Here is a 23,801-nt window from a genome sequence, read left to right on the forward strand (position 1 = left end):
TTTTTCAAATGGAGTCTGGTTGGTTTGGCGATAGCAATTTTGGGGCTGTTTCTATTTAAACAAAAAGGATCTTACTCTTTAATAAAAAGGTCTGTCTCTGTAGGGATCCTTTCCATAATGTTGTTATACAGTTACAATATCAATATGAGCCTGTCAGTGGCAAAAACAGGCACTTTTAGTGGATGTAAAATGACTCGCATAACTGCAACAGGGTCGAAGTTGAAAAAACCTAAGGTTTATCAAAAAATAAAGGAAGTGGTCATAAAAAAAGAGGACATAAAACTTCCCTTGTCAAATAAAATGCTTTGAAAAGCAATGCAGTCAGCTGTTGAACCTTCAGTGTCACGCACAGCCAGCAGACGTTGTTTGGTTACAGGCATTAGGCCAAGAACCCAGTGACCCTGAAATAGTAGAAAATCAAATCTGTGCAAACGCACCACACAGCTGAAAGTTAAGCTTTTCAACAAAGCCCAGTACTTAGCTTACTACCAGCAATGTGTTGTGCTTAATTCTTATTTTTCTACATTTCAAGCTTAATTACCCATCCTGCACCGCATTTGACGATAATAAGAGGCACACAGATATGTGATTATCATGGCTACTTGTTTTTACTTCTCAAAGTTAGCAGTCAGTTAAATGTACATTATCAAAAAAGGCCCAACTTTTTCACTTCTCCTCACTCTCCAGATAACATACAAAAAAAAGGACAAACCAGGACATTATAAAGCTGCACATTTTGTACCAGATACAATAATAAAATACGCAATGCTACATTAAGTGGTTAAAAATACAAAGGGGAAAAAGTATATTGATTTTTTTTTTAAAACATCTTTAAAGAATATACAATGTTATTTTTTCTTAACTAGCCAAGAATTTTAGTAGAAAGTGCATTCTATATAACAAAGAAAGGAGGAGGAGAATCATTCAGGCAAACTGAAAGACGAAACAGGACATGATGGGGAGGAATTACTCCTTGAACAAACATAAAAGAAGAATGTATTTCAGACATAGCTTGGAGGGGCTGGTGGAAAGTCGCCAAAGCAGGAGGAGCATCGCTTTCACTTTGAGGGGAGGTCCATATTGGAGCAAAAGTGTATTTCTTTTGAAAAAATAGGAAATTAAACTTACGCACATACTAAAAGACATGTCCTCCTGTTCGCTATGGTCCCTTCCACACTAACCGCCTCCACCCGGGATTCTCCTCCTTTCCTTGCCTAAAAACATCCACTCAAAATAAATCACCTCCACCCTTTCCCATGCAGCCAAAACTGCACTCTGTTCCACAATGCATTGTCAGTCCCTCCCTTCCCTGCGCCTCACCCACGCAGCAGTAAAGTGCAGAGAATACACACAAATGAAAAGGCTTAAAAAAAAAAAAAAAAAAGACAAAGTTCCATACTGCAAAATTGCTGAAGCACAGCTGTGAACCAGAGGGGACAAGATGATAAGCAAATAATGCAGCTATTAAGACCCACAGAAATGGCAGGATAATTGCAGGTCTCAAATCAAAAGAGGGGACATCCTAATCTACTGAGCTACTTAACCACATCAGACTGAGTACGGTTAGAGTGGTAGAGAGAGGATCATGTTAAATTTACTGCTATTGTTCATCTCAGGTATCCCCAAATACACATATACCAGGGCACACTGTGTAAAAGCAGCTTTTGGTAGAAGAGCACTGACTGGGGACGACCAGACAGACGGACTGGTAGCGACTAATGCATGCACACATTCACTCTCGCACACAAAGCTCAGTGTCGCTCCTACACACACATCTGATAGCTGTCAGACTGGGTGAAAGGGCTAACAACCACGCAGCTCAAATACCTGCCAACCATTTTAAACAAATAACATTCACACCATCGGCTATTACATTTATAAATGTAATTACGCTGACTGATCACATGTATGCTTATCTATACAAGTATTCTGAGTATTCGACGTTGTATGACCACTGCCTTTTATCCTGACATTTTCTATCGTGTGCTAACAACAGTACGTCTACACTGCAGAACCATTCATTAGCTTAAAACTGAGCACATTATCAGAGAACATAAAAAAAGAAAAAAAAAGACGTATGAATGACTCATCAGTCATCATTCTGCGTAGGCAACATTCAACAGGTTTAGACACGCATTTGCCTGTGTGGATCAAAGTATACCAGTACGATGACAGTCAAAAAACAAACCTTTACATTACGCCCCACACCAAACCGTGGAATATAGGCTGAGAGGAATATGCATAATTGCCTGTTAAGAACTGTGATGAAAAAGGTCCCGGTGTGTGTTCTGTGTGTGTGTGTCAAATGACCTTTCACGTGGTAACCCGTATCATTTCGACAGCAGCGAAGGGAAGTGGGGTAAATCCTGATGGGGCCATGTGTCTGGCCCCTCACAGTGGCAGTATTTGACAGTCTAAAAACATCTGTTGACCAACAGTACTGAAAGCTGAGGTTGCACTGAGCACGGTGAGTACATCAGTGACCAATGGTCTGTTGTCTTTCGAGTGTGTGTGCTTGAGTTAAGTGTGAGGGTGCATGTCCTGCATAATTTGAGTTTCTAGTCGAAACTCAAATCCATTGTAGAAAAGCCAGGCTGACACAATACATTGTTATGTTGTCATATTACACTTCTGAAAATCAAACGGAAAAGCAAAATTAAGAAATATTTCATGTACTGGAATGGAAAGCACCATTTAACCATATTGTGAATCTCAGACCACGTCTGGATTCAACTAACCATTTACAAAACCTTTTTTTTTTTTCAAAGTCCCCTACAAAAATTCCTCCCCCCCTTCTTACTGTAACCTATGGCACTGCGTCTTGCACTACTGTTGTTGCCCCTCTGACAGAAAGCCTTGACTTTGGCCTTACGACAGAGAAAGGCTCAGGTAGAACCAGAACCAACATTCATCAAACATTGCTGTGGGGCGAGGCTCTGCAGTACAACGAGGAGGACAGGTTGAGTATTGCTATGGGGAGGAACTGCACACAGCAAGAGTCCTGATCGATGTGCAACCACAAGTCAACTTGACAAAAAGAGAAAAGTCCAACGACACTGATTCTTGATGATCCATGAAGCCCAGGAAATACATATGTCGACCTCCATCAGCAGCTTTTGATGAAAAGGAGATACTTTACACCCATGAATGTACAGATTGAGAACTCGAATAAATTTCCTAAGAAAATGTTCAAAAATTTTTTCTAGAGGTTGTGAAATCTTTGTCAGTCGACCATGGTATTTAAGTCGGGGTCTTACTTAAATAATGTGTGCACTGAGGATGTGTCACATACACAAGTGTGCATGCGTAGCTTGACTTATTTGAACCTGTTTGAGAGGAGCACCCTTTCATCAGGGGCCACGCAACTGAGAGACTGAGGCAGGACTATGAGAAGAGGAGGAACAAGGCGCGGTTTGGTGTGGGCCTGCAGAGCTGGAGCACAGTTCAGTGGTGCTGTGGGGCCCCTGGGCCCTTGTCAGGGGGGGCCATGTGGTGCAGGTAGCTGCTGTCTTCGTGCCCACAGTGGTTTAAGGGCTCGCTCTTGAAAAGGGCCGGGGGCGGGGGCAGGTGGGAGACTGGCACTGCCAAGTGGTGGTGGGGGTGAGGCGGGGCATGTTGGGGTGCGTTTGAGAGGTGTTGCTGGGTTGTCGGCGGGTGGGGATGGTGGTGAGAGGGGTTTGAGTGGAGTTGTACGTGGGAGAATGTGTGTCCCACGGGGCCTCGGGGAGGCATAGAGCCTCCTGTTGGACTGAGGCCCAGGGGTGCTGAGGTGGTGGCCGGGGTGGGAGCTGAGGGACTGGGAACAGAGGTGGAGGAAGAGGAGGAGAAGGTGTTGGCAAAGAGGCGGACAGGCACAGGTGGGCCACTGGTCTGCAGGACCACAGGGCTGGTGACCCGGAAACACTTCTCTTTGTGTGCTTTGAGCATGTTGGAGAAGCGAAAGCGCTGGCCGCAGACCTCGCAGGGATAGGGCTTCTCCCCGGTGTGGGTGCGACGGTGGCGCTTCATGTTGGGCCGGCTGGTGAAGCTCTTCCCACAGATCTCACAAATGAAAGGCTTCTCTCCTGCACAGATTGAGAAAATAAAAGACTGACGTGTGAGGAAGACAGAGACGGTATCAATCAACATAAAGACCGGAGCTACACAGAGAAAATAATATGATGCATCAGAGTCACATCCTTTGTTGTCAAATGTGATGGTTACCAAATTGAAAATAATCAACTGATTAAAGCTCTAAAAAAAACAGAGTTAACTTTTTTCTAATTTCTGTCTACAGAGAGCGACAGCTCTCTTTTAAAAATGCTAATAAGTTGGCATCTTGAATTGAGGGTCTTTGCTGTCAACCCACCCACTCCGCAGGAAGCCATTACAATTCACACTTTGAGGAGAGGAGATGTGAAAGTGAATAACAGCAGCTCCGTTGGAATGCCGCTCTCATTAACCTCCCTCCATGGAGCTACTGAATGTGCCTGCTACCTCCCACACAGCCATCTATTAACAGGCTGCTGAAGGGCTCTCTAAATGCCTTACACTGGCATGTTATGTGTGAAGCTTCTCCAAACCAACTGAATATCAAAAGGTGGCAGCTAATGTGCTAGTCTTCTGTAACTGTTACATTGCACTCTCAAGAAATCATGGAAAATCTGTGAGCAGCAGTGAACCAAACTTTGGGAGTTTGTGTTTAACATGGCTGCCGCCTATTACAGGGCAAGACTGGGTGTGTCTCAAATTTGGTTGCTAGTGGCAGGCAGAGGAGAAGGTAGCGTAATTACACATCACAAATAGAACCGTGATGGCCAACGGAGAGCAGCGTGTCCACCCACGACAGGCACTGCTGGAGAAAAACAGTGAAAGACGAAGAGGCTGCACTGCTCAGCTTGGTCTTAGAAATAGAAATGCAGCAGGGACAGAAAACCAGAGGGATGTAATACAGCATGTGTCTGGGTAGTCATTACAAGCCCCAATATATGCAAGGCTCTCCTTTGAAGTAGAGCGTCCCTCTCATTACATAAACTGGGCGAAGTCTCCCTGCTCTTACCACTATAATGTTCTTCTTGGAAACTTCCCATGTCTTTCCTTTTTTAGAGAGTGTATGGTGACTGGCTGGCTGACTGACTGACTGACTGAGTCCAGGAACATTGTTGCTGTTTGGCACAGTTTTCATCTCAAAACATTTCCGAATTTGTCTGTATTTAGATTTGCAACAGACAGAAGAAACATAACATCTGATAATTTAAAAAAAAATGTCTGACTTTTTTTTTATATATATATATATAAAATAGTCTGAAGACTTAACTCAGAACCTGAGTCCTTCGGGCACTTTCACATTCCTTCTCAAAATGTAAAGCCTGATTTATAGTTGGACGCTCAACACTTTTTACAAGTGTGGCTCAACAGAAATGACGTATTTTTCAACAGTAAAAAGTTTGTCTGTTTTTAACCCATGCTGACTCTGCGCAGAGAGGACAGCAGCCTAGCTAAACTGCCTTCACCAGGATGACTGACAGCAGACATTTACTGAACCAAAATAGTTTTCATGTCAGCTCCAGAGGAGGAAATCAACAGTGATTGTATTCATTGATTCATTGATTTTATTTCCCAGCCCATTGTAGGAAGTAAGGAGAATCTGCAGCTCACAGACAGACTGGGGGCTGATCAATCAATGGATACACGGCTAATAAGTTAAAACATATATACATTTCACTGAAGCATCAACTGCACCCTACTATAAATCAGGCATAACTGAAAAACTGTGCGCAAAGAGGACTTAACATAAAGATTTAACATAAATGACCACTTCGTATGAAATGTAATTTTTGCCACTTCAGTTGGGTAATGTTTTGTAATTAAATGATATTAAAATACCGTAGACGCTAAAACGGAGAGGTGCAGAGATGGAAAAGAAGGCTGTTGCCAGAGCGGCGAGACACCTGTCTCCAAAATAGTAAGTCTCAGCTGAGTGCTTTCTGGCTAATTTTCTGTTTCAGCCTGTACATAATCCAAACACTGTGAAACATTTTTCTTACACCCCACTTTCTGTTATCACGCTCTTTTTTTAGACTGGAAAGTTGGCTGTATGAATTTAAGTTTTTTTTCTTACTTTACAAGAAAGTCAAATTCCAAGTCCCTGTATCTGTACCACTGATTGTCAGAGCCTGCTTGTACTAGAGACTAGCATTTTAAAAAAAATAGCAATTTAACAATACATATCAATTCTGAATATTTGAAATGGTTTCAATATTCATTTTCTGCAGTATCGATATAACAATACCAGCTGCGCTTTCTCACTCTCTCTTATTGTTCATGTTTACTACAGTCCTTTTGCTATTCTCTGTCTCTAACCAAGTCAGTATTTTTCAAGGTATTTTATAGCAGTTACAAATTTCATTATTGTGACAAAACCACAAGAGACTCTACCCCAACACTGACAACCACAATCTCTGGAACAGGTAGTCCTAATGGGCGGGAACGATAGTCTAGGACAGGAGTGTCAAACATACGGCCCGTGGGCCAGAACTGGCTCGACAAAGGGTCCAATCTGGCTCACTAGATGACCAGACTAAGAGGTGCCAGGCTTTTACACCCTGGCCAGAATACAGATCCTTGATTTAAAAATGAATACTTCAGCCCTGTTTCCACCAAACACTTTTGGTATGGTACCTTTGGAACCAAAAGTAACCATTCAGACATGGTACCTAGACCCTAGCGTTTCCACTGCAAACAGTATGTGGGCTGCTCCATCCAGCACCTCATTTATCGTCCACAGAACGAGACTGCTTGCCAACATTTACAGAATAAAACATAAAACAGACTGCAGAGTCTCTCTCCATGGGATATTGAAAAATAGCGGGTTTGTATATTAAGCCCTTCTCAAGCAAGCTCAGGGGTTTAGTGTTGCCGTAGCCCACAGGAACGCAACTCTGCAATGCTTTTTTCCCCCTTTCTCCGATTGAGGATTACAATATATGCAGTTCACATAATCCGGTCGAAATTAATAAATATAAAGCTTGAAGATCCACTCATTACAAAAGGTGTATGTCATGTAAGAACTAATATAATGGTCAAAGTTGTCATATGGAATGTGACAACGATGAATTAGGTCGTCAACTCATGCATTGAGTAACAGCTGCTGAGCAAGAGTGACCGTCTGCTATTGACAGACTGCAGTGTTCACAGCTCCACCTTTTAGTACCAGATCTGTGTCCTAAGTACCCCAACAGAGGGGTTACCAAAAATGGGGGTGGTACAGAACGGTTTCATTGGTACCATCCTCAACTTTTCACAGTGGAAATGGAAAAAAAGCGTACTGAACTGGACTGTTTCGTACCGTACAGATTGGTGGAAACAGGGCTTCATTGTGACCATGTTTAAAAGTACTGAACATTGTGCAAAATATCAATCAGCAGCTTCAGTTCAAAATAATCTGTATCAGACCGTATCACACGTGTATCAGGAAATGCATGGATAAATGCACATGTAATGACAGTGAGAGGTAGACTGACTCAAGAGGACAGCAACAGAAATAGGTTCCTGCAGTCAACAAAGCTGATGGAGTTTTCCTTGTACAACAGATTCCTGAAGAAGTCCCTGGAGGCAAAAGAGGCCAAAACAACAGTCCAAACCAGCACAACTGGTCTGTTTTCCAGATGGTGGGTGCATTTCTCACCTGTGTGTGTTTTCATGTGCTCATCAAAATACTGTTTCATGTTGAAGTCTTTGCCACACCACTGGCACATGAACTGCTTGTGTCCGATGTGAATGCTCATGTGGGAGCGCAGCTGGTACTTGTATTGGAACCGCTCGTCACAGTTCTACAGCGGAGACAGAACAGAGGCATTCAGATAACAACAGGTCAAGAGACAGGGACACAAAAACGCTCAAACATACATGCAGACACACACTCAAAAAACAAACAAACCCTGAATTAGGGCAAACATCTTTCATGTCCTCCTCTTTCTATACCTTCTGAGCATTGAAAAAGTTAATGTGATCTTATTTACTGATGAACTGCTGTTATGAAACTGCTGCATATTGTCTACTTTTACACGCACACAAGAAACCAGGTTAGTCCAGTAGGGCAGGAAGTGAGGGACATGTTTGCATGTATTTCAATGCATGAGGCAGCCCAGCCCGAAGAAAAAAAAAAAATTCTACCAATGCCTGTAATAGGAAGTAGGATTTGGGGTTATTGAGGTTATTAACACTGATCTTAAAGGATAACTTTGGTATGTTTTTTTCTAAGTGACTAATGGGAACAAAGATTTTCAGTACCACAAAGCTGGTTCCCTTTTTACTCCCAGGTAAAATAAACAAACTGTTCACTGGCCCCTGTGATTATAAACGCAACATCCTGGTCAGACAGAAGTGAAAGTGTTTTTACGTGCCATTACGTCCACATAAACAGTCATATATTTCAAACATTGGCCTACTTTTAATATTTGAAATAATTTCTAGTGTTCCTACATCTTCTTATTCTGTTGTTTCACTCTGATGAATTTCACTTTTTGCTGTCGCTAAATCAGCACGCCCCCGTAGGTAATTAGTATCACAGTTTCATCTCATATCATATGAAGTACTTCATTCATGGTTTGGATGATGTTGCATGTAATAAACAACCACGTGTAATTCACATGAACATGCTTGTGGCTGTATGGGAAAACCCAGAGATGAAAACCAGCTTCCTGATACCAGTTATCCAGACGGTAAACGTTCGTGAAGCCAGACAACCAAAAGATATCCTGTGCACAGCTGTTCAAAATCACAGTAACTGTTAAACAAATCAAGTTCAAAATATAAATAATATATATATTTCACTGATTTAAAAGATTTATTACAGTTTGTTCCTGAACTCCACCCAGTCTCCAACCTTCTGCTTGGATCGGGATTATTATTATTTTTGGATCAACGATATCCCAATCCTACTAAAAAGTTTTCAATGTCACATACTGAAGGTTGGATCCAGATTAAAACTAGGACTATATTACATGATCTACACTGATTTCAGAATCCTTTTTCAAGGTTTGATCCTATCCATCAGCCGAAATCTGATCAGATTGCTTCTGTTCTGAACAACTGGGCCCAGAGCATGTTGAACTGGCTTTGTAGTTTAGGCCCCAGATATCGAGCTGTGTTAACAAGATTTCTCTTAATCCCTTAATCTGATAATGGCAGCAGATTTCTCATTTATATGTATATGAGGTTTAAGAAATTAGGTTACTGCAGCGAGCCAGCAATAACCAGATTATTTGGGTGCGTGTCACCAAACTGTGTGTTTGCATTATGAGGCTTTCTTGGTCAGGTGTTTTTCCCTAATATGAGATATTTATAATTTCAATGGCACCACCTGGCTAAATAAACGTCTGTGGGGAAAGAAATCCAGCAGTTTCCATATGGCACTACAGAATAAGACCACTGAGGAGAATGGCCTATACATTACATACACCCTTAATAGGCATGTAATCACATGTTGCAGAGTAGAAAGACTTCAAACATTTCATTTGAGCGGCTCCACCCATACACACATGTTCCCTGTGTGCAACCCTTTAAGTGGTTGGGTATTAAAAAGCCTCGGGTGGAAGTAAGGCACCCCATCTGTCAACTTCCTGTGATTCACAAGCGAGGAGAGGGTTTAATAATCAACTGTAACTAACCCCGTTGAGCAGAAATAAGCTTGGAAGTCACAATGTGACTGAATGCATCTATAACAGATGCTGGTTAAAGCCCAACACACTGAACACTTAGTTCTATAATTAACAGAACATTCTGGTTAACTGGTGAACTTGCTAATATTTGACATGGTCTGACTTCCATGTATAACTCTGACGTCCTAACTGTCCACTGAATGTTTAAAGAACAGGAGGATGGTCCCCTCTGAAAGGCATCGACTGAATATAACTGACTATTTTGGGGTTGGTCACAAACCACATGGCACAGATGCTCCTCTGCTCAAACTAATGAGTAAAAACTACCTTGAGGCTCCTTTTGGAGGCACACAAGGACAACTTCAACAGAACTGTAACCTTCAGTCGCTCCACTCAAACAGCCAAACACTCCGAGTACTGAATTGAGCTCAAAATAAATACATTATAAAAAGGACATGCGAGGAAGATGATGACATTTAAGTGTGCCTGTTTGTGAAAAGCCGTATTTAATGCATACCATCACTCCAGTATGTCAACGTTATAGAGGTTCTGACATTTGTTCAGGCAGGAAAGGAAATTAAACCGTGACTGCGGGGAGGAAGAAAAAATCATCGTTGAGCTGTGGAATTTAGGCTGCTTGGAAAATGCATAGTGGATTCCTGGGAACTGTCACGGTAAAAAGGCTCATGTTGTCTGTGTTGTGTGAGTGACCTTTCACATGGCCAAGCATTTTTCAACCTAACAAGATAAACAAGTCTAAAATTCCTCCAAGGGACACCTGTATTTGGTGTCATCCACTTGTGATGGGGTGCACTGGGGACAAATATAGACTGTATCTGCATTTTAAAGCTGCTGTCAGGGTCATTATGTCACTGTAAAGCAGGAGGTCGTGTTTTTTGGCTGTATGTGTCCTCTCCCACATACTTTGTCCATGTAGCACTGGCTTCAGATGCAGGTGAGACAACATATAATACTGCTGTGACCTGTCAACTAGATCTGGACCTCATCTAGATTTATTACAATATAAGAGATCATGTCTGAACAGGGGCCACAGTGTGTGCTCATCTTACCTCACAACGGAAGGGCTTCTCTCCAGAGTGCTGGAGTGAGTGAACTTTTAAAGACATGCTGCGTTTAAACGACTTCCCACACGTCTCACAGGTAAATGGCATGTCCTTAGTGTGAGCTGGGTTTGGAGGAAAGAGACGGATGAAAGAAAGAAAAAAAGAAAGAAAGAAAGAGAGAGAGGAAAACATGAATATGTGCATGAATAAAGGCGACAACTACATTATTTAAGTTAATTAAAGAAAGTTAATCTAATGATTATACAAAAAAATGTAACAGTGGTAAGCATACAGCCACAAAAAATATATATCTATAATATAGAATGTGATTATATTGTGGTTCAATCATACTGAACTCTGAGTTGTGGTGACTCACACCAACAGGATGTGATATTGTAATGCAGCACAACAGGAACTGTAAAAAAACACAAACAAAAAAAACACCCCCACTTACCAACCATGTGCTTACGGACATGTGCCATAGTGTAGAACTTCTTCTCACAGATTTCGCACGAGAACTTCTTTTCGGCATAGCCGTGCACAATCTTAATGTGCTCATGCAGTGACCACAGCTTCTTAAAAGACTTGTTGCAGGAGACACACTAAAGGACACATACAAGGAGAAAAAAAAAAGATAAAGCTTATTGTTACTGATTGATATCATGAGCAAACAACACCTGATGGCCATCAGATGGTTCATATTTGCCAACACTGTTTCATTATACTACGGCTCCCTCTGCTGGGGAAAAATCACAATGTGTCTAATTCCCTGAAATCCCTCTCCATCTTCTGACGAAGTTCAACAGACTACACAACCTGGAGGCCATTAGGGGGAAAAACACAAACAGGAAAGTGTGGATTCCATCAATATTAATTCAGCTTGCGGATGTGATTTCTGACTAAATCATATTCTTCACTTGTGGAGTATTTATCCAGCTTGGACCGTGTCGTGATTTTTTCTATGGAACTGAATCAACATGGAAATTAACGTCAAAGCAAGTTGCATAAATTACAACACTATTAAATGTGTATATATTCGATCCCTCTCAAATCAATATTCAGTGAAGGCACCTTTGAACGCTATTACACCGTAATATCAGTGTAGGTCAATCTGAACCAGCTTCGCACATTTGGACACTATTTTTCTTTGCAAGACATATAAGTTCAGACTGAATTGGAAAATATAGAATATTGTATGCTAATATTCCACCATTATTCTGAATATGACGATATATGAATTTAAAACGGGTCATGTTATCAGCATATTCCATTTACATATTCTGATTTAGGCCTTTTCCGATTAAGATATTTGGGATATGATGTTATTATTCACGTTTTGAGAGCATTCTTTGAACACGTGTCCAGCGCATTCAAATTAAATGTTTGCGACACACGGCTTCTTGCCTGTTTACAGTCAGTATGCAATCAATTAGCCAACAGTTTGCAAGGCTGTGGTGTAGGTGCATGCCCAAAAGAAAAGCCCACATTTCTGGATGGCAGGAGAAACACACCTACTTTTAAACTTGGTTTTTGGGTATGCGCAAATATCGCCATGCCAACCCTTTCAAGAGGATGGTTGAAGGAATAAAACAGGAAGGCTGCGTTCACACAAAAAAATCCTATTTTGATGCAAAGAAGCACAAAGGCATAAGCAGCTCCAGCCATTCCCACTTTTCCATATTTTGATGTGATAAACAAGTCAGGGCATGTTAATTGCAGTATGCACAGCTGCATGTAAACAGGAATATTAGTGGAACAATCATTGTTATTAGCCCAGTAAACAGCTTAGTAGGAATATCGTTTCATTCAGAAAAAAGGCAAAACCCTGAATATTTTGTGCATATAAAAGGTAGTCAGTGTTATTTTGGTGCCATTCCTGAGCTCTGGCTCTGTGTTCAAGCTGCTGTCTTGCTGGAAAATAAATCCAGTTGTACTGGCAGTTATCTTGCAGAATGTAGGGTGCCCTGCAGAGAAGCATCCCCACAGCATCACGTTGCCACTAGTATATAAAAACACCAAAATTCAAGCAATTAATGTGACGGCCAGAAAGCTTAATTTAGGTCTCATCATATGAAAGAGACTTCCACTGTTTTAGTATCTCTCACATGTCCTCTGGCAAACGCTTGCCAAGCTATCATGTGAGATTTTTTTTTCTTCCAACAGCGTCTTTCTTTTTTCCCACTGACATAAAGTTGGTGAGGCACCGGGGAAACATTTGTGTGTTTCTGATTTTATCCATGAACCCTGAAGCTCAGTTGATAGCTGCACTTGTACTTTTATCACACAGACATTCCATATTTTCAGTCGGCCTGCTCAAGACATATGCTATCACAATGTTTTTAAATCCATTTTAAAATAAGTTCACTGTACTCTGAAGGATATTTATACTACCCCTGATTTATTCTTTGATTTGTTATGGTATGATCATTTGTCTTCACGATACATGTTTGACCAGGAAATTGACAAACCAGTTGTTAGACCTTCCAGATAAAAGTGTAGTGAACCTAAAAACAATCTCTCTTCACACTTTGATTCATAAAGCTCATTATGAAGATTAACTTGGCTCCACCGGTGATGGAGTGCAATTGGTTATTTTGTGTTATATTTGCATTTATTTCTAATCAAGTTGATTATTTTTTCTGTTGTTCAATGTAAAAATTCAGTATCACGTCCACCATGATACACTGTTATTAAAGCTACAGTTATGAAAATAAGTTTTTGTTATTTACAAAGTAAATGAGCCAGATAGTCTGTGAAAAGTACCATGTCCCTCCTCCCCCTGTTGAATCTAATGGCATTTGCTAGAATCAGACTGCGGCTCACTGAAAACAACCAATCAGAGCCGAGGAGTCCCTAACACAGGTGTCAATCATGTCAGTCACTGCTTGTAAACTCTGGTCAAACTTTCAAACTTGGCAGCTCTGATCAAATATCAATCAAGATTCTGTTACTGCATTGCCTCAGATGTTTTCAGAAACATATTGTAGTGTACTGTTTAGCTGTAAATAAGAATGTTTGCGACCTGGCAAGCACCACCCACTGGCCAGAGCAATTTTCTCATTTTATATTTAGTCATTTATTCAGTCAATATTTCTGATTTGCTTAATAAGAACCAGACTTAGGGGGCGTCGGTGGCTTAGTGGTACAGAAGGCGCACCATGTACAAGGCTGTTGCCGCAGCGGCCCGGGTTCAACTCCAGCCTGTGGCCCTTTGCTGCATGTCACTCCCTCTCTCTCTCTCCCCCTTTCACACTTGTCTGTCCTGTCCATTAAAGGCAAAAATGCCCAAAAATATCTTAAAAAATAAATAAATAAATAAAAAAATTAAAAAATAAGAACCACACTTAGGATCAATTCACCTGCCCAATTTGCTGCATTCGTCCCTTTACAGATATTATAATAAGGCATGAGTATTGAGTGTTGCCTCCTGGAAACAAGTCGTGCATTAACAGGCTATGCATTGATAAAAAGCTATTTTTCTGCTCCATTAAGCCAAACTAATTATTAGAGAACCTGTTACTTCACAGCTTGACATGGTTGGCTGGAGAAAACTAACACAAACTAAAGATGCAAATCAAGTTCAGCAAAACAGGGCGCTAAATAAAGCTTTTCAAAACAGCCACGAGACCCTTGGGTATTAACACGCTGAATCACGTTTTTGTTTTAGAGAACCAAAACCAAATTCAACCCACTTGTGACACCATCGATGACAGCTGGTCATGATACATGTTTTTTCCTACATGTTAGCAGTTTGACAGTGCGTTCAGATTATGTTTTTTTAGTTTTCTGGCTTAAATATTACAAATACTTTACTGGAAAGCATAAAACACCATTATTTAGCTACAGATACTGTAACTTCATGACACAATTCTTTGCCCGGAAACAAAACTAGCATGTTACTTAACTTCACACCTAGACCGCAATCTCATTATTTAGAGTTTTATGGGCGTGTAACAGGAAAAACCACAGTTTCATGTTTAAAATGTTTACTGCACTCAGTGGGCAAAAAAGCTATGTTTGAACATCAGGTTTATGCATCAAAGCACCCAAAATAAATCTGAAAGTAAGTTGTTCTGGGCAGCTGCTAAATATATCTATGTATATAAAGATGTTATCAAAGAATATGGTGAACCCTGGAAATGCATTTTTCTATTATTCAGAATAAAATGTGAATGTGCGAGAGAAAGATACGGTGTGAGACGGGGGAGAAGTTTGCTTTACCTGGATGTTCTTCTCACAGTCAGTCTGCTGGTGTAAGGCCAGCTCACTCTCCAGGACAAACTTTTTGCCACACTTGTCACAAATCTGCATTCGCCTGTGTGTGACGTTCATGTGCTTCTCCAGGTACCAGCGTGTGTTGAACACTCGCGGGCACTTCTCACAAGCCAGCATCTCCTTCTCCTCCACCTCTGCTTTCCCTGCCGTCGTCGTGGTCGTGGAACCGGCGGACGATGGGGCTGATCTGGCCGACCTGCGCTTGCTCTTCGGAGGCTCCATGCGCTTCCGCCGGCCCCTGGTGGTCATTCCTGCGGTGGCGGTGCTCAGAGCCGTTCTGAGGCTTTTCCTCCGTGGCTGGCTGGGAGCTGCCGCACTACTAGAACCACGACGGGCCCGCTTCGACCTTGTCCGTCGACTCTCGAGCTCATCTTCCTCGTCGTCTTCCTCTTCCTCGTCTTCTTCTTCTTCCTCATCGGGAGTGTCCTCATCCTCCTCTTCCTCCTCCTCATCTTCATCATCGTCGTCGTCGCTGCCAGCTCTCTCTGAGTCATCTGCCGCGGTTCCACTTTTGTTGTCCCCCTTGGATACATGAAGCGTCTGGTTGTTCAGGTTTACCTCCACGATGATCTGCTCACGCTTGAAGCCCTCATCCTCCCCATCTTCATCCTCATCCTCACCCTCTTCCTCCTCATCTTCGTCATCATCGTCAGTGTCGTCAGAGGTGCCATCGTTCCCAGCCTGGGACCCGTGTGTCCCCACCTCCTGCCCTGCTCCTCCCTCTCTGAAATACTGCTGATGTTGCTGCTGAGTCGCATGTTGAGTCGGCAACTGACCGATGTTCTGATCTCCCATGGACGTCTTGGCTGCCATTTTATTGTCCACTAGGACAGAATACGGCTTACCACCAACCTCCCTCTTATAAAGCTTGCCCGTCAGGTCCAGATCAGGGTTAGGGGAATGAAAATAGGACTGGGACACTGGCGCCCTGCGTCCCTCCTCCTGTGACATCCCGCCAAGGCTAGGGACAGAAACCTCTTCCTTGAGGCTCTTGCAGGATTTCATGAAGAGGGAGAGGGAACAGAGGGATGGAGTTGGTGGATGCACAAGGCAATGGAAAAGAATAACTGCTATGGTGCCAAGGTAGACTAACCTACTCTACAAGGAGGGGCAGGGGACGCCACACCAATCCCCCACCCTCCTTCTACTGAGGAGACAGGAAGGAGGGGATGAGGCGACAGATAGTCAACCTGATTCAAAAAGAGCATCCATGCTGTCCAAGGTAGGAAATGCAGTCGGAAAGACATACAATCTGTTCCAAGATTTGTTCCATGTGCTTAAAAATCAGACTGCAACATCAAAGGCTCAGAATCTTTGATGCTGAACATTTGAAGCTAAACTCCTCTCGAGTTATATGTGAGGTGTAGGCAGATCCAAGATTCAGTTTCTCTGAAGGCTGCTGCCCTGCAGGGTGCCGGTGTCTTCAAACTGCAGCGCAGGACAAGACAAACTGAATGCCAGACATGGAGCTGCTGAAATGACTTCTGTGTATTGCTTGAAGAGCCATTTACAGTGCATTACCTGCGAGATAAGAGGGAGAGAAAAAAACAGGGGAAATATAGATGAGGTTAGAAGAGGTGCCACTACAGAGTCTGTGAACTGAAACTAAAGCCATAATGTCAAGTTTTCAACACTGAGCGCCACATTTGCCCACAAATGTTTCAGTGTTGTGTGTGGGAGTAGAAACCGCAGCCTTCACAAATGAATGTGAGTGGATTCAAGTACAAAAGCAGAGTATTCTGAATATTTCCAGGCCACAACTGAAACACCTCACTAGAAAATAAAATGCAGTGATGGTTTGCTTTCTAGAGTAATATTTATGTTTATATGTATTGAGGGCACTTGGGGAATATTTTTTGTAGTTATGCTTATATGTGGTATCCTGAGATTTTGTAACATGAAAGTCCTTTGAGGTGTTTTGCTTTGAAATTTCTAATAAAAAATCAAATACAAAAACACACCATGATACCATCTTAATTTGAGAGCATATACACCACACAAAGATGTATAATATCTTCTTGAAGATGGTTAGATAAAACTTTTTACGTGAGGTCTGGAAGACTCCCTGATAGCTCAAATGAATTGCAAAGGGCTGTGACAACTTAGATGCAATCACTGAGCATCACTTACATTCTGAATCCTGAACAATAAATAAGTTATGTTTCATATCTTTCCAGCGTAACATTTGGTACAGTGTTAACAAAAGTGAACACTTTGCAAAAACACGAACCCACACCAACTCGATGGCAACGGCACTGATTAAACAAAAGATTGTCTGCTTTTTCTTTTTTTTTTTTTTTAAACAATATACACCAACTTACACCCACACCTCCCATTGACTGTTAGAGAGCATAGTGTAACCACAGCTCAGGAGCTTGTGTTGCAGATACAACCACAGGAAACTGTATTTCAGCTTTTCAATGAAGCTGAAGCGCTGCGCAGCTCGGAATGTACAGTAATATCATCGTGTTCATGCAAGTAAACGATGGAAAAGAAAGACAGTATTAAAACACAAAAATATTGCTGTAACGGCATTTGTTTGTGCTTGACTTTTGCATACATGTAAGCAAGGGTGTCACTGGCTGACAGCTGGTTGACCTCGAACAACCTCACACCCTACTCGCCATAATGAGTGTGCACAAGGGCGGTTTGTTCACTAGAAAACCTCCCTGAGCAAGAAACAAAAACACATTTCCTTTCTTGGAGACAAACATCCTCTCCTCTGTGCCTTCACAAACATCTTATGCTTATTTCTTTTTTAACACAACGCTCCTCTGTCTACAAAGAAAACATAAATAGGGCAGGAGGGACTTTCATATTCAAACATCCCCCCACCGACCCGCAAAGACTACTTTGTTCTCGTCTTTAATTTAGAGCCATGATTAATATGAAGGGATTTCAACAGTGCCAGAAAAAGGAGCAAGAGAGTCTGTTAAAAGTGAAATGATGAGTGTAGAGCTTTGCAATCAGGGCAGACATGTTAAGCCTGATCATTTTGACAGTTACGAGCACATTTATTGATCGCAATTAGAAAAAGCATCTTTTTTTTCTCTTTAATTTTTTTAGAGCAGTATTTGTCACTTGAAACGTGTTTTCATATGTGGTTATTACTGAAAGTTCAGTGTCGACACTAATTCTGATTGAACAGAGGCTGCAAATGTCAAGAATAAAACCAGAATAACTCCAAATAAAAGATCAATATTTGAAAGACTTGACAGGATTTTTTTTTCAACTTTGTTCACCGGTCCATTTTTAAAAGATGCTCTGTGTATTTCAGTACTCAATCTGAACGTAAGTTCTCCCAGTTAATTGCTATAATCTCGCTTAGTAAACCCTAAACTGATCTCCCTGTTCCTCCTTTCAATTCATGTTGCAAAACTGAAATAAGAAACCATGCAAGACTGTTATGAGAATGGAACTAAATGATATTTGCTGAGCTTTTATTAAAGCCAAACATACGTGAATTTATGTTCTACCAGTTTTACAAGTACAAGCGAAAGCCATTTATGTAGAATTTGGCTATCCACACATACAGGCACACCTGCCTTCCTGTGCATGCTGACTCTGATCCTTTCTGAGAATTGGACAGCAGCTCTGAGAGCATTAAGACCACAAGGGGAGGGCGCGCTCTGCACTGACAGAGCAACTCAACTCACATGGCTGTCTTAGACACAAAGCCTAATAGATTATCCTGCGTCTGGATGACAGAGGAATATAAATTGCATGGGAAACCATTGCCTGAACCTGATTTAACATGCAATCAGCTTGTTACATCCTCTTTTCAGCCCATGTGTGATTAAAATAAATATTTGTGGGGTTGAAAGCATATGAAACAGCTAATTTTAAACATGCATTTAATTTGTCATTCGCAACACAAGCAAAAGTGCTAGACTGACTGCGGAAAACTGTCAAAAAGAAAATGCACATGTGCAAATAAACAAACACACTCTGCGGTTATGCAACCCATATTGAGTAAAATCCTTCCACCGGCTTATCATTATCAATGATGAGTCATTTCAGAGTTTCACTCACAGCGAAATAATGCAGTCCTTTGATGTGGGAATCAAGTAGAGCGCAGACTTCAATATCAATATCACTGGTAATTAGCCTGCACAATCACCTTGTCAGATCGGAAGGTCAAACCTATTGGAATTATAATCATTTGCAACTCTTTTTTTTTTTTTTTTTTAGTTTGGACAGCTTTCAAAGATGAACTTTGCACCCTGGCGCAAAAAAAGAAAGAAAAAAAGTGCATGTCTCTCTGACAGCCCATTTAAGTAATCCAAAGCATTACTAATGCTCAGCAAAACTCGCCCAGAAATCAACGTTTATTCAACAATAACCAATTTACAGCTGTCCTCAGTCAAGTTTCAGAGACATGATGAGAAACTAAAACTAATTTCATATATGGTAAGCCACAAAGCCAGTCATATACCGGATAGATGCTGCTGTGGCTTAAGATTTGAATGACACAGGATGGGAGCTTTACTGCGATGGCACTATACAACATTTCAACCAACAGCATTAGACAGTGCGAGGGTTCGCAGATGCTTGGCTTGTGACAGTAAAGCAGATGAAACCTCTGAAGCAGTCAAAATGCGTCACGTTTACCTCTGACTATGCAGCAGTGCTCCTCAAATCCATGCTCCCTCTAAAGTCTAGACTTTAATGAGCTTTCCCTTTCGCAGCTTGTGGAGGACCCGTGTGAAGGTTCACATTCCAAACTCGGTCCAAACTCATAAGACCTTAACCAGCTCACTGTGTGGTGCACTGCAGGGGTGCGCCGTGCCTCTGTGAGTATTTGGCCCTCAAGCCCATAATCGGGTCATAAGAGCAGTACTTAGTGTTTTTGGTCTGGTATAAATCATCTGAGGTATCATAGAAAAGTGGGTATTATCTTAGCTATCCCAAGTTTTTGTCTTCTCATCACTGCTCAGAGTCACTGTCAAGCCTGAGAGCAGCACTGATGTTCACACTGGATCTCTCCTCTGAATAGGGAAAGATTACACGGGGGTATTCAGTGTGAATTGTTTAAATGTTAATTTGGAGAGCAAGAAATCATGCTTAAATAAAAACAGAAGGACCGGGTCACACAAGATTATACAGGGTTATAAAGTGCAAAAGCAACATTTCATTTTGGGAAGTATAACGAGATATGGTGCAGTAGCAGCTACTTTCTGGTTTTATAGCTACGTCTTGTTGTGGGTAATCTTTCCAGCTACACGGCTCAGAGTTAATGTTGCAGTGTGTATAAAGCAAAGAAAGGGTTAAAACAAAAAGGCAACATTATACACCGAACAGCAGTAACACTGTGCAGGCCCGGCCAACTTAGGCTACTTAGCTAGCTAGCCTCACTCCATAGGTACTAACCTGCACACACATGACAAGCTAACTTGGCTACATTAGCTCAAGGTGCAGCCATTAGATATTTTAGTGCAGTTAAGGTTACTTTACTACATGAACAGTAATATTAGCTTGCGTAAGCTCTATCATCTGAAGGCTGTTGTTTACTGACATGCATTAGCTAACAACAGATACAAGACTTTCACTTTTTTTTAACCCAAAACCGCCCAGATTGGGGCTAGTTAGCTTGACGCTAGCATTAACGTCAGATATTTAGCATTAACGTTACACTTAATTTCGACACTGCACTTTAAAAGAAAAAGTGTGACAGTTGTCGGAGCCACGTGAAGCTAGATGAAAAGCCGATGTCATGCTTTGTTATCGACGTATCTTTCTTGTCGTGCAAGATGAAAAGCGCCGCTTTCCTAACAAAACCCCGACTGCTGTACTGACAAACCCACTCAACTCGACACTGTCACAAAGTCAGTGCTAGCTCAGCTCACGGACAATTCCCACAGTGGCTCCGGGCACCGGCTACCGGCGACCTGGCTGTGCCTTTCCCCAAGCAGCTGCCATGCTTGTCATACATGTAAGTGCATACAGTTAAGTTATATAGCAACATTTTCTTGCAGGTTTGCTGGCTTACCTCCGTCGAGAGCGACCTCCCTCTTGCGTTCGTGCAATCAGAGTTGCACAGATTCAGGGTTGCACGCGCACTTCTCTCGCTCGCTCTGCCCCTACATTCGCGGATGTGCATTTAGAAAGGGCAATGCCAATGGTTTCTTTGTGCAAATGTGTGTGAGATCATTTGTTGATGTGCGGTATGGGCTGCGGAGATACCTGCGCACCGGTGTCCTCAGCCCCGCTACGTGGCCCGGCCAAGCTCTCGCGCGTACCACCGCCGTCCCGCGCTCATCCCAGGCATTCAGGCCGCTGTCTGGGCAGGCGCGCGGCAGCGTGTCTGGGTCTGGATTCTTTTCGTCTCCCCTCCAACACCAGACAGGGTACGGCGCGCGCACACGCGCTGAGCTGAAATCCTTGATTGATGAAATAATAATGAGAAGACCCTGAGGACCGCTTTATCCTCTCCAAGGAGAAATCCTAAAAGTGTAATGACTTTGTTCTATTTTTAACCAACTGTTCATCTTAAATATTATGGCACATCTTCAATTTTATGAGTTTGATGTTTTTAACATTAAGTTTTCTGTGCACACAAGGCGTCCCGGCCATTTATTATTTGTGTACTTCCAATCTGAATCTATAAATAGCATCAGGAAAGTGATTAAAATCCACGATTCAACGATATATCTTTCCTAAAAGATAAATACATCCGGAACAATAGGATAAGGGTTTAATGGCTGCTCAAAAACATATCAAAAATTGCAGAAATCAATCATGCTTTGTTCTAAAATTAATTGTATCTTGATCTATATACCAGAAAATATTTAAAAGGACCCCATCATGAGTTGCTTAGAGGTTTTAATTTATTCCTGGCCATTGTCTCAAACCCCCACTTCAATTGGAAGTGTAACTGTGTCATCAAAGCTACCAATGTAAAACTATTTTACTTATTTTGAAACATTATAATGCCACACCTGTTAAGGAGGCAACAAATAAGCAGTTAAACCGACTTCTGACCTTCTACAGTATTTTGTCAAAGAGGATGCAATCATGACACACCCTCCTGTGGTGACTGTTATGATTACACATAATAGAAAACCCTGTACATTCACCCCAGAGTCCTTGACCAACGAGTCTGACCACTGGGAGGTAGAAAGACAATTTTATTGTTAACTCAAGCCATTTCTGAAACATTGGGTGCACACCTTCTCCACACAAACTAAAGACACAGCGACAACTGTAAAGAATGAAGGACCATCCTCTACTATCTGACAGGCACGTTCCAACTGATTGGGACTAGCAATATTATTTATTAAGAAATAACTGGCTAGGAAGCAGACACATTTATGAAATTTAATCCCTCTGGCAAATCAGAACACACAGAGAATTTAAGTCAAATGAAGACACCACCTCTAATCGGTTATGTCGGTGAATCATAATGAGAGCTTTTCATTACAGATCTGAATATAGAGAGTTACACAATTTGATGAGACGTTCCAGCACAACAATAATGGCATTTATCATTCACAATTTATCATGTTATCTTTTAAAGGAATAACTAACAGTTTTCCCTTGATGTTAAAAATCACTGTTGCTTTCCACACATGCAGTGCTCTGAGACAATGTAGTAAAGACTAATATTCACAGAATTTACTGCAGTCATCGTTTTCAAAACAAAATATTGTATATAGGTTGCTCTCCACTTCCATACACGAGTGGACTTCATAAATGTATCCAACGCAGACCTCTCACTTTGTCTCCCACCATCCTGCTATCAGCAGAGCCCAGTCCAGAGTTGGTTAGAGAAAGAGTGGGAGGAATGTGTGTGAAGCCGAGAGTCCTTTACTGAATCCTCCAACCACCCCTTCCATGGCCCTTGTAATGGCTGGTGAAAGCAAAAGTGGGCTAGACAACAGGAGAGATGTTATCACTGGGGCAGCTGGAGCAATGTGCCCTGTCCTGACGGCAGGTACGTGACGTTGCGGGAGCGGGAGAGCTGGAAAGCGATGTCCTCAGCTGCCTCCAACTTACGCAGCTCTACCAGACCATCGCCAGCCTCCATCAGGGAGTTGGCGATGAGCAAGGCAGCCTGGGAATCTCCCTCTGCTGAGATGATGGCAGCTTGCTTCTGTTGCTCTGCCTAAAAGCATAAAAAGACGATTTTGTGAGCTGCCTTAGTTCACAATGACTGTAATTTAACTTTCCACCCATTTACCCATTGAAACTGCATACTGGGGTTTTTCCTGGCTCAAAATGAGGCAGAAGTGGCATCATCCTGATCATGTGCACACATGTGCATGTGTACTATGCCTTCAACTAACTCAAGGAAGCACTTTTTTTTTTTTTTTTTTTACAAGCAATGTCTGAGTTTTTATAATGGTATGACTGAAACAAATTACAATTATTGATAAACTGTGGCTAACACGTGTACACTATGGAAGCGAATCGTGACTAATATTTAAATTAAAATGTATTTACAGAAATGCTTTTTCATTTTAAGAATGTGGCTGCATTATTTGACTCATAAATAAAATTAATCTTCAATCATCCTATTTGCATTTTAATTTTCTTCTTCAAGACTGCTCATTCTTTTACTTAATTAAAATGCAAAAGAAAAAGTCATTTGAGATTTAATTTTCAAAATATGCCCCAGCAAATAGATACCAAAATTCAATTTGAAATGTAAAATTTGAAAATTAAAATGCATTTACAGAAATGCTTTTTTATTTTAAGAATGTGGCTGCATTATTTCACTCATAAATAAAATGAATAATCAATCAACCTATTGCATTTGCATTTTCTTCTTCAAGACTGCACATTTTATGCCATAATCAAAAAGAAAACAAAGAAGACATTG

At 41.6% G+C, this 23,801-nt stretch overlaps 2 protein-coding genes across 3 annotated transcripts in view; both read right to left on the bottom strand.

Annotated features, from left to right (window-relative positions):
• Nucleotides 1-298: 298 nt before the first annotated feature.
• znf652 (zinc finger protein 652) lies at nucleotides 299-21,271 on the bottom strand. 2 transcript variants are annotated; one of them, XM_050068683.1, is made up of 6 exons: nucleotides 21,164-21,271; nucleotides 14,927-16,501; nucleotides 11,160-11,307; nucleotides 10,712-10,827; nucleotides 7,667-7,811; nucleotides 299-4,064 (listed from the first exon to the last, which is right to left on the bottom strand). In XM_050068683.1, exons 2-6 carry the CDS (start codon nucleotides 15,983-15,985, stop codon nucleotides 3,445-3,447), a joined length of 2,088 nt encoding a protein of 695 aa, XP_049924640.1. In that variant the 5' UTR covers nucleotides 15,986-16,501; nucleotides 21,164-21,271; the 3' UTR covers nucleotides 299-3,444. The 2 variants fall into 2 exon arrangements, with proteins under 2 accessions (XP_049924640.1, XP_049924639.1); XM_050068682.1 differs by having other exon boundaries at nucleotides 20,970-21,265.
• Nucleotides 21,272-22,087: 816 nt separating this feature from the next.
• Nucleotides 22,088-23,801, bottom strand: part of phb (prohibitin) — an 8,424-nt gene continuing 6,710 nt past the window's right edge. Inside the window, exon 7 of the mRNA XM_050069607.1 lies at nucleotides 22,088-23,084. Within this exon, the coding sequence (XP_049925564.1) occupies nucleotides 22,872-23,084 (213 nt within the window). The 3' untranslated portion in view covers nucleotides 22,088-22,871. The remainder of the gene's footprint in view (nucleotides 23,085-23,801) is intronic.

This window comes from Epinephelus moara, chromosome 18 (genome assembly GCF_006386435.1).
Source record: "Epinephelus moara isolate mb chromosome 18, YSFRI_EMoa_1.0, whole genome shotgun sequence".
Taxonomy (NCBI): Eukaryota; Metazoa; Chordata; class Actinopteri; order Perciformes; family Serranidae; genus Epinephelus; species Epinephelus moara.

Coding starts and splice junctions, on each gene's coding strand:
- znf652 (XM_050068683.1), bottom strand. CDS start 15,985: ATGAAATCCTGCAAGAGCCTCAAGGAAGAGGTTTCTGTCCCTAGCCTT. Junction 7,812..10,711: donor AGAAGCCCTTCCGTTGTGAG/GTAAGATGAGCA, acceptor TCTCCGCTGTAG/AACTGTGACGAGCGGTTCCA. Junction 4,065..7,666: donor GCACATGAAAACACACACAG/GTGAGAAATGCA, acceptor CAATCTGTGCAG/GAGAGAAGCCTTTCATTTGT.